The 11320-nt window shown below is 35.6% G+C and overlaps 1 protein-coding gene and 1 long non-coding RNA gene across 2 annotated transcripts; one reads left to right on the plus strand and one right to left on the minus strand.

Moving 5' to 3' along the window:
• Positions 1-1564: 1564 nt before the first annotated feature.
• Positions 1565-2581, plus strand: LOC127984583 (trace amine-associated receptor 4-like). The gene has a single exon (XM_052587288.1). The coding sequence runs from the start codon at positions 1565-1567 to the stop codon at positions 2579-2581; it is 1017 nt and encodes a 338-aa protein (XP_052443248.1).
• Positions 2582-8603: 6022 nt separating this feature from the next.
• LOC127984530 (uncharacterized) lies at positions 8604-10760 on the minus strand. Its single transcript, XR_008160610.1, has 5 exons — positions 9757-10760; positions 9571-9644; positions 9274-9373; positions 8877-8916; positions 8604-8757 (listed from the first exon to the last, which is right to left on the minus strand). It is a non-coding gene; the product is annotated as an uncharacterized LOC127984530 (long non-coding RNA).
• Between the last annotated feature and the right edge of the window lie 560 nt (positions 10761-11320).

The following is an 11320-nucleotide window of genomic DNA, read 5'->3' on the forward strand; positions in this document are numbered from 1 at the left end:
TTGTGCTCTGCATTTAACCCATCCGAAATGCACACACACAGAGCAGTGAACACACACACACACACACTGTGAGCACACACCCGGAGCAGTGGGCAGCCATTTATGCTGCGGCGCCCGGGGAGCAGTTGGGGGTTCAATGCCTTGCTCAAGTGCTAGAGCATAGGCTCCTGTAACACCTGCCAGATAAAAGGATGGTGAAAAGTCCATGGTTAGGGTGAGAGGCATCCTTGATGATGTTTCTTGTCCTGCCCAGGCAGCGCTTGAGTTAAATGTTCTCAATTAAAGTTAACTGCGTGCCGGTGATCCATTGAGCAGTTTTCACCACAAGCTGGAGTGCTATGCGTCAGATGCAGAGCAATTACTGTACCATACTGAGATGCAATATGTGAGTATGTTCTCAATATTACAATGGTAGAATTCCACAAGGATCCTGGGACTCAGGTGAACTTTCTTAAGGCTCTGTAAGAAGTAAAGGCGCTGCTGTGCCTTTGTGACCAGGGTGGAGGTGTTAAGGGACCAGGTGAGGTCATCAGATATGTGGATGCCAAGGAACTTGAAACTCGACACATGCTCCACTACAGCTACGTTGATGTAGATGGGTGTGTGTGCATGACTCCTAGACCGCCTGAAGTCCATAATGATCTCTTTTGTATTAGTCCGCCATTATAAAAGAATATTACTGAATTCAGTCTAGCGGGAGTGTAAGCACTCTAAAAAAAAAAGCTATAAGCTTTAAGTGAGTTCACCAAAACCTCACTGACCAAAAATTGGTATCAGCGATGTTAATATTTAGTAAAATCGTCTTAAATTATAGAAATATTAACTCTGTCTTCATTTGTATGTTAATCTATAAGATTTTGGGCTGATCAATAGTAAGATTTTGTCAAAAGTCCCCCACCATGGCCCTGCCCTGCAACATCAAGCCCCGCCCCCCAGCAGCCCCTAGATAAAGTATGTTTCTGCATCTATTGTTCAAAATTAACCTAATAACCTAAACATAGATCAAAATTTTATCGTTTATTTATTGCTCATGAATTTCCCTTTTTAGGTCAATTATTTATTAGGTTTTATTACACTTAATTAAGCAACTCTTTTCATTTTGGACTGGGAAAGGATTTTTAGTTCTGGAAGTTCTAGTGTTATGAGAGGCCATGTTAGCATTTTATGTCACACTCATAAAAATAATAATAATAATAATAAAGGGACATGTTTGATCATTTTTCAGTAAGTACACATTTAGTTTTTAGTTAATCTCCATTTCAAGACAGAAGTGGGTTCATTTTTTCCCCATTTTATCTCCTGAGGTCATGTAGTATTTGTAACTATGGACAACAGTGACTGGTGTGGGGAGGGCTACTTCATATCTGAGAGTATATATGAATAAGTCTGAGCTGCTTCTCCATTTAGGGAGTTAGAAGGGCATGTATATGTTCATTTGACTTTGGTTATTGGTTTTTACCTAACTATAATTTGTAAAATTATTCTGTTTATACTTTGGTTTATAATTGTCTGCCATCATACATTATACGTTATTAAGAAAATCTCAGCATCTGGAGCAGACGTGATGACTTCAAATGAAACACAAACTGAGAACATCCTTCTCTGCTATCAACTCCGACCGGACTCCTGTCCAAAACTGCATTGTCTTACTGTTGTTAAAGTGGCAATGTATGTGTTAATGCTGCTGATGATCCTCACAACAGTTTTTGGGAACCTGCTGATCATCATCTCAATCTCTCACTTCAAACAGCTTCAGTCTCCAACTCATCTGATCGTTCGCTCTCTGGCTGCCAGTGACTGTCTGCTGGGCTCTTTGGTCATGCCGTACAGCATGGTGCGATCTGTTGAAGGCTGCTGGTATCTGGGAGATTTTGTCTGTAAAGTTCATTCTAGTTTAGACATGAGCTTCTGTATCTCCTCATTACTACATCTCAGTTTAATATCTGTTGACAGGTACTGGGCCATTTGTGACCCTCTGAGGTACAAAATGAGGGTCACAAACAACACTGTGACTGTTTTTACAACCTTCATATGGCTGTTTTCATTTCTCTACAGTTTTTATGTTGTGTTTTCAGGTGTAAACACAATTGGTTTGGAGTTGTTTATTATGCAAGTTTATTGTGTGGGAAGTTGTGTTCTGTTTTTTAACAAGCAATGGGGTCTTATATGCCCAATTCTCACCTTTTTTCTTCCTGGGACAATCATGAGCTCTTTGTATTTAAAAATCTTCCATGTTGCACGAAAACATGCAAAGGTTATGTCAGAAAGAGTGACTGGAGGAATGAAGAGCCAAATCTCTGCTCACAGAGAGAGAAAAGCAGCTAAAACTCTGGCCATTGTCATGTGTGTTTTTTTGTTCTGCTGGCTGCCGTATTTTACTGTTACTGTTCTTGACCCTTTTTTCAATTTTTTCACCCCAGCTGTGGTTTTTGATGCTCTAATTTGGTTTGCATATTTAAACTCCACTTGTAACCCGTTGATCTATGGTTTTTTCTACCCTTGTTTTCAGAGTGCATTTAAGATTCTCATTTCCACTTACATCTGTGGCAACAGGGATTCAAATGCTACAACATTTAAATGAACATGGCCAAATGAATAACCCCAAAATTATCATATAACTTTTTTCTGTAATTTTTTTCTATGGCAATGCATTAATTTATTGATTTATCTATTTTTATTGGGTACAACAGGGTTGAAGACATACCTGAACCCGGGGAATCCTAACATATGAAATTATTGTCAGAAAAAATCTTTTTATCTTATTTTTTGCCACTTTTTCGGTGCACCCAGAGCTCCAGATAAATCATTAATCAAGTGACATTTATAGATTGTGATTAATATATATATATATATATATATATATATATATATGTTAAAAAAAAATTAATGTTGAATCTATTTATTATTTTCTGATTAGCCCATTTATCCTTACCAATCACCTTAGTTAACCTGAATAATAACCATAAGGTATCTACATTTACTAAGGCATCTATAAGCATAGATTTACAGTTCAGAGATTTATAAAAAGATAAACTGCAGTCTTTAAAACCAACTTTGTGGGGTTTTTTTTTTTTTTTTTTTTTTTTAAGAAAAGGAATGAGTCAAAAGACATTTGTCTTGTTCAGACCATCAGTCCAAATCTGATTATTTGTATATTGGAATCTGATTTAAATGATTGTCCACACTGTGTATTGCTGTGTAACTGTTCAAACCGGATCTGTGTGTCCGTGGCACTCTTTTGTTTTGCTGGATATCTGCATTGGTTTCTATGGCAACCAAGTTGTGTTAGTATGCCTACAATAAAAACAGCAACAACAATACAGATATTTACAGATATTGTCTTACAGCATGACAACATGTTGCCATCGCACTGGATTATGTAATGTCTTATGGGGTAGCAGCAGAAATGTAGGAAGCTGGAATGCGCAGTTGTGTATTCTGTGCTGCTGTCTCTGCCAGTCTCGAAACTCAAAGAGGTGTAGGCCAGCTCTATATTGTCATTTTCTGCTTGACTTGCACTTTTCAAAAACACAACATTGTTTCTACAAGACATTCATCATGTTTTCCACAAACAGCATCTGACATGTTTACATTTTCTGTATTTTGAGAAAGTGAAGTCTTCTTGATTTTGCCAAGTATGAAATGTTCCTGGATCAACATCTTTTGATGATCCTGGATCAACATTATTTTCCAAAAATATAGACTTAACCCAACCTCTACCCCTAAACCTAACCCTACCCACATTTTATTCCTTAAATGTGGTGTTAGCGCAGTGGATAAGACACACGTCTGTGTCAGAATCCACTGTGAGACACCAATGTGTCCCTAAACAAGACACTTAACCCATAGTTGCTCCAGAGGCGTGCGACCTCTGACATATATAGCAATTGTAAGTCGCTTTGGATAAAAGCGTCAGCTAAATGAATAAATGTAAATGTAAATCATTAATGATGGTGTAGAAGCACCAAACCCTGATTGTAATCCTAAAACAGATATTTCCTGAAAAGTTATATATCAATTCTGACTGGTTGATTGAAATGTTGTGTCAGGAACAACAAGGATGTTGATCCAGGAACATGTTGTACTTGGTGAAATCACACTCACCAGAAAGTGATATAAGCAAATGAAATTGCACAAAATCTGATCTGAAACAGATTTCCATAAAAGAAGTTTAAGTAATATTTCAAAGCATAAAAATGTAGTTTAAAGCAGATTTGTAAGTCATATTTCAAGTTTTGCTGTTCATTGTTGATAAATATGATTGGATTCCAAACGGATAAGTTAGGCTTATCAAAAATCAGATTTGGAAAGTCTAAACAAGGGTTATTATATGGATTTAAAACATATAAATATATCAAACTTACCGTTTTAATTATTTAGATTTAAAATACATATTAGTTTCTTGTCAATATACAGGTTCAAATTTACAATTGTGTGTTTGGTGTGTAAAAAATATGGGTTGATTTTCACATGCGTCTGAACAGAAACAGTAGACAGGCTTAATGAAAATCCAAATAAATTCTCTGCCAGTAGGTGACCGAAGAACAGAATGGGAGAAATAGAGCAGTTTCCTCACTAATGGAGGAACACAAAACAGCACTGCACTCATAAACACTGCGTGATCAAGTATTATATGCAGGTGAGATGAACATTAGGGAAGAAGCTATGCAAAATCAGATCTGAGTGGTCAGACTGAAACAGATTTCCAGAAATGCAGCCTGAAAGGGATTTTAAACCTGTGGTGTGAGAGACCTGGGTTTAAATCCCCTGTGAGACACCAATGTGTCCCTGAGCAAGACACTTAACCCCTAGTTGATCCAGAGGCGTGCAACCTCTGACATATATAACAATTTTAAGTCGCTTTGGATAAATGTGTCATCTAAATTAATAAATGTAAATGTAAATGTAAACCACCTGAATGTAGCTTGAAACGGATTTGTAAAAATCTAATTTCATATGATTTTTTGACATTCGCATTTGCGATTGGATTTCAATCGGATATGCACAAAAATCCGATTTGGACTGACAGTCTGAACAAGGCTATTCTAAACCTTAGCCTTTTAAATGTTATGTTCTTGTTTTTACATCCTCAAAAATAAGAATTCTTGAAATTATAATTAAGACATTCCTTGTTCAGTTTAACGAATTTAAGACTTTTTAAGGCCTTATGCTGTATACTGTCCATGCCCAGAAAGGAAAGGAACAAAATGTTTTTTCAACGCTTCAACAAATTCTAACTGACCCTGTGAGGTCACATGGACTACTTCGATGATGTTTTTATTACCTTAATTTTCAATTGAGAGACAGAAAGCTCTTGGACTAAATCTAAAATATCTAGAAGCTGTGTTCCGAAGATGAACGGAGGTCTTATGGGTTTGGAATGACATGAGAGTGAGTTATTAATGACATCATTTTAATTTTTTTTGGTGAACTAACCCTTTAAATTTGATAAACCAAATTTAAGATTTTTTAAGGGCCCATGTAAACCCAATATATATCTGTATGAATGAATTGAATATTGTTTAAAAACATATCTGTATGAATGAATTAAATATTGTTTAAAAACATATCTGTGTGAATGAACTGAATATTTTTTTTAAATAAATCTGTATGAATGAACACGTTTTCAAAATTCCCCACACAGTGAACATAACAGCAGTATATGTCAGCTAAGCTGTAGATAATTTTCCATTGTTTTGGCACAAAATGCACTACACTACACTACATTTTTTCCTACATTAATTTTTTTTCAATTTACATGAATTATTTTCTAGCTTATATTATACAACCATCACCAATACTCTTTATTCTATTTTCATGTAGTGTTTGTTGCTATGGGTAACAGTGACAGGTGTAGGGAGGGTTAGCTTAAACCTGAGAGTAAAAACTTGGTTCACTTGTCTGGTCTGAACCCAAGTTCGATTTTTTCCCCTTCCCCAACTGGACTGCATTCATATTATTTTATGTGGGTCATCAAGCCAGCAGCTGTTTACCCCATTGCTTAGTAACGTTTGTGCAGGAGAAGGCAGCAAATGCATAACTCTCTGCATTTTTATGTACTTTATGTTTTTGAACCGTTCGTTTTGTACATAACGGCATTTGTGTTTCATGAATGTATTTATGAATTTAATGTTTTATGAAGGGCCTATAGCCCTCTGTTTGTCACGCGTCAGTCACGCTCATAAAAAAATTGGGTTGCACTTTATTTTACAGGGCGTGTACTAACATGTACTTATAGTGTACTTACAGTGTATTTATCTAAGAAAGTTCTGGTAACACAAGGTAACATGAACCGTACCCCAGACCACTGTATTTAAGCGGACTTGGATACAGTTCGCGGGTGTGCACCCGATTTCATACAGCGTTCACATCATTCAAATGAACCGAACTATGACGTCAATCAAACCCGGTGCGCACTAAAAGTGCTAGTGTGAAAGTGCCCTAAGACTACTGAAATCGAGCATCGCGTTAGTTCAGTCAGGCCATGTTAGTCACGCTTGCATCAGCTGACAATCAACTGTTCCTGATGTGTACCAATCCAGTCTTGACACCTATCACCTACGGTCTATTTAACTTCCCATTATTCAGTGTCTCTCCATCGCATTGCTGCTTGCTAGGCTTGTTGCGATAGTCGGTGTTACCGGTGATACACGGTGTTTAACCCACCTACCGGTCATAGCACTTGACCACCGGCACCGTCCCCATCGTGTTGAAGTTTTAGCCTATAGAAATTAAAGCACTTAATTCAGTTAGTGACTACGTGCCTTCGTAATTTAGCGTAAGCGGAACGAGCGCCACAGTAAAGCAGCAGGTGTCCGATTTCATTTATCATTTGAGGAGAGTGAGGCGAGCTAACTGGCAAAGGATGGCGGAAGATCTGGTTTCAAAGCGAAATGCAAAAGCACCTATTTGGAAATATTTTGGATTCAAACCAAATGCCAACAGGGAACCTGAAAACGTTAACCAGGCAACCTGTAAACTTTGCCTGATGAAAGTGGCAGCATCCGGAGGTAACACTTCGAATTTACATGCACATCTTCAAGCACACCACAAAAATGAAGATGGGTCCAGTGGCAAAAAATTAACCACAAAAGCCTGACACACAACCGCAGCCTTCGATAGGTGGTGCATTTGCGCCAAGTTTAATGAAGTTTTTGATGTTCGTTCGTTTCATATTCGATGGTTGTGCGGTGTTTTTTTTTTTTTTTTTTTTTTTTTTGCTGAAAAAGGCATGCACTTTATTTAACGAATAGTGAATTTTTTTTAAATATAATTTCTTGTTTGATACTTGCACGATGTGTGCAGTGGTTCGTTTTGTTAATAAATGCACTTTAAAGGTGTTTCATAAGTGCTTTTGTTTAGTTTTTGCATGGTGTGTTGTTATTATTCATTTTGCAATAAAGATGTGTGTAATACAAGCGAGTGTCTTATTGTTTTGTGTATTTTTATTAAGAATAAAATAAATCAACCCATGATTAATTGAAACAAATGCTACTGAATTGCCGCTAATTAAAGTGAAAGTAAATTGAGACGTGTGCACGCATGCACGACCGCATTTTCGGCCACAACGAAATCCCCGACACGCAACCCCGGTGACACCGGGATTACCGGTTTTTTTTACACGTCGATTAACCGGTGGAAAAAATCTGTCACCGCAACATCCCCTACTGCTTGCAATAAACTCCATCCTCCAACCCCAACTCCACCAACTGAACCTGTAATCTGATCTAACTTGTTCTTTCTTTACAGTGTCTTCATCAGAAGCAGTCTCTATGACATTTTGTTTACAACTCATGTAATTGTGAATTGTAATTATGTATGCTTATAATGGTTCTGTTCTGTACCCCAGGGGGGTTTGTCTTGCTCTCCCCGCTCTGTCCAAGCATGGCTGCATGGACAGGCGTGTGGAGTGTTGCCCAGAACATAACCATACCGCCAACACTAACTGTATGCAATTATAATTGTCATGAATATACTTGACGGAAGTGGTCCTGATTGAACTAGTAGTTTACTGAGACTATACTTCAAAGTGTACTAAAAATGCTACAAGTATTTAATTAGTAAACTATCAGTATAAGCAGTCAGGCTCTGTACCTGTGAAAAGGCTTGAGAATTAATGCTTTAGCTTATAGCTTTTTGTTAAAGTAGGTCGTTGTATATAAAAAAAATATATAAAATAATAAAATAAAAACGTGTTTATAAAGCATTTGAAGCACTGACTGCTGCTAAAGAAGGTTCTTTTTTTTTTTTTTTTTTTTTTTTTACAGTGTTTCCAAAATTATTGTCAGGCAAAAGACAGAATACATTTCAGGTCAAGTTTCTCCATCTGGCATTCTAGACAAGAAAAAAAACTTTCTATTAATTTTACAAATCAATATTTGTCTCCATCTGGTGGATCATCATTCAAGTGTTTTGAAAATGATTCTGATGGAGAATCACTTAATTTCAATTGTAAATAAACGTACAATGGCTGAAGGCACCAAAGAACATTTTGAGCCTTGAGGACAGGAGACAGCACTAATGATGGATTCTGGGAAATATAGGAGCTTAGGGCTAAGATTTGATGTAAAGGATTCGGAGGTTTGGGGAAAAAACTGCAACAATTTTTATACATTTATAATTTTATTTCATTTAATTTAGAAAGTTAACTTCATGAGCAATAAATTCATGAGGAATATCTTTTGACCCAATAGTGACGCGTGTCATCCAGAGGTGGTTCATCATGACACTGAGCAATGGCGTAAGGGTGTTGTGCTTCTGGAGAAACAAAGATGAGTTTTTGTTAAATTTATTTTTGGGAAATCATTTAATCATTTTCTGAAATGGTTGCTGGTACATGATTATTCGATTCTAATAGTAATAAAATATTTTCTTACACTATGTCCTGTTTCAACATATTGTTGCGTCTCTTTTGATCTGAGGGATGACAGAAAATACAGAAAAAGTGGCAGAAATGTAAATAAATAACATAGTTAAAAATCTTATGTCCAAGATGTGTCGCCTGTTAACTAGCCCCAGTCATGTTCATATCTGTTATAATATATGTAACTTATATATTCAGTCAAAACTATGCAATTTAAATAATATCACAAAAACAAGCTTTCACATGATTTCATGCAAATAGTGATTAACTTAAGTTAGTAAATAAGTAAAATGTATTTATTTATTTTTAAATTCATTACTTCTGAAATCTCTGACACAATCACTCCCCAGATATGTGCATTTATAAAGAAAATTATTAAGAAAGATAGGGATGTGGGATGTCTTTCTCACCAAGTGAGTCGAGCCACCATCATTTTATGGAGAGGAATCATGATTGTATCTTGACCCAAATGTGACATATGCAGTTTGGAGGTGCTTCTAGTTGTTTTAGCTAAACCAGAAAAGCAAATATATTTATCTTTTGATTCATCTTTGCAAATATTTAAAAACTTAATTTTACAGTTGTGTTTAATGCATTTTGACAAGGTTCAAGTTTAGCTGGTCCATATTTCTTGTTTTCACATCACTAACTGGACAAAAATGTTTAATAGTAATTTAAATAATTTATATCGTTTGATGTTTTATTACCTTGAAACAGATGACTTTCAGAGCTGATGCTGCTACACCTGTAACAATAGTCCAGCTCCATACCGACAAGACACCTGTAAATTTAACTTGAAATATGACTTTTGTGCAATAATGAATTTGAAAAAAGTGGCATATTTTGCACAAATACTGTCTCTACTATTTTTATAAAAACAAACAAAGACTTACAAGATTTTGTTTTGGGCAAGGCACAAGATCCTCTCCAGACAGTCGCCAAACAATGGGAAATATTACACACTTTATGGTACTGTAACCATGCCAATTGTGTTACAGCATTTCTGCATTTTGCCAGATTTATGTACATGGGATACAGTGTTTCTCAATCTTGCCCCTGGTGGCCCTGCTTTTTGCTTCCCCACTCACTATAAAATTCAATAGCTCATTAGTAAGCTGGGAAAATTGGAGTGAGATTGAAAAACATTAAAGTGATGAAAAACAGAAATAAAAAAAATTTAGCATTAGAATATTAAAAACTACAGAGGACACTTCTTGAAAAGATGCCTTTAATTAAACAACTATCAAATTGTAAACCTATGCCGAATAGAAATGTTTTAGTGCTTGGTTTTTCAAATGCACCAAGATATATTCCAACACATTTACCAGAACTTGTAAAAATAGGTGTCCCGCTATCGCCATAATTTCCCATTTTAGAAAGAATAAACTCTACGAGATTCAATTTTTTTTTCATTTTACATTGGACTTTAACAAAACGCCCTGCTCTTAGTCTGTAAAAATAAAGGTATGAAGATATGTTTCCATATAATAGGTCTAATTCTACAGGTTTTATATTTGGTAGTTTATCAGAATTGCTTTCCAATTTCACTTTAGCAAAATCATAATCATTGTGGAAAACTATGTTATCTGTATTAATATTGTAGGCTAAACTAAATTTTTTATTTTGGAAAAAAACAAATACCTTTTTATTTTTGTATTTATTTAAAACATGTTTGGCTGTAATTATAACTCCAGATCCAACATAAAACCCGAGACCTCTGCTAATAAAATCATGAGTATCAGAATCCCAAATTAAAATAATACAAGGTTTTTTCTCAGTTAAATATACGTCATTGACATTATTATAAATTTTCCCTTTTTTGATTAGCATGCCATCGTATGTAGATTTAAATTTTTCTAAAATATCAACAACATTTTTCTTGGATTTAAAATGTGAAGAAAAATATGGAATATTAAGCATTCTTTACAATATTTATATTTTTTATAAGTCACAATTGATTGTTTTAGTTTAGTGCGAATATTTCCCACTGTTAACAATCTGAAAAAAGACACATGTTATTATACAATACTGCATTGCTGCTGAGACCTTGAACAACAAAGTATGTTTTAGAAATCTAAAATAAATCACATAAAACAATACACCTAACTGACTAAAACTGTCCTCTCAGGGGTCAGAGTGCAGGTTAATGGGCTCTATAGCTGTTGTTACACACAAGAAAATTACCAGAACAATTTATGTTACATATATTTGTGTAAATTAGAAATCAAGGCTTCACTGCTTTCACGGCAACCAATGCTTTGGTTATTTTGTGATAAATTTGTGCTCACTCACAGAATCATGACATTATGAATTATGATAGCCTACTGCTTTTCATTGGATATGACTGCTATCTAATTTTCAGTCAGGCTGACGCATTACTCAGATAGAAAATGCACCAGGTTCCAAAACAAACACTCTAAACGACCCAATGCAAAACCACCCTAAGATTACTAACAT

This window comes from Carassius gibelio, chromosome B20 (genome assembly GCF_023724105.1).
Source record: "Carassius gibelio isolate Cgi1373 ecotype wild population from Czech Republic chromosome B20, carGib1.2-hapl.c, whole genome shotgun sequence".
Taxonomy (NCBI): Eukaryota; Metazoa; Chordata; class Actinopteri; order Cypriniformes; family Cyprinidae; genus Carassius; species Carassius gibelio.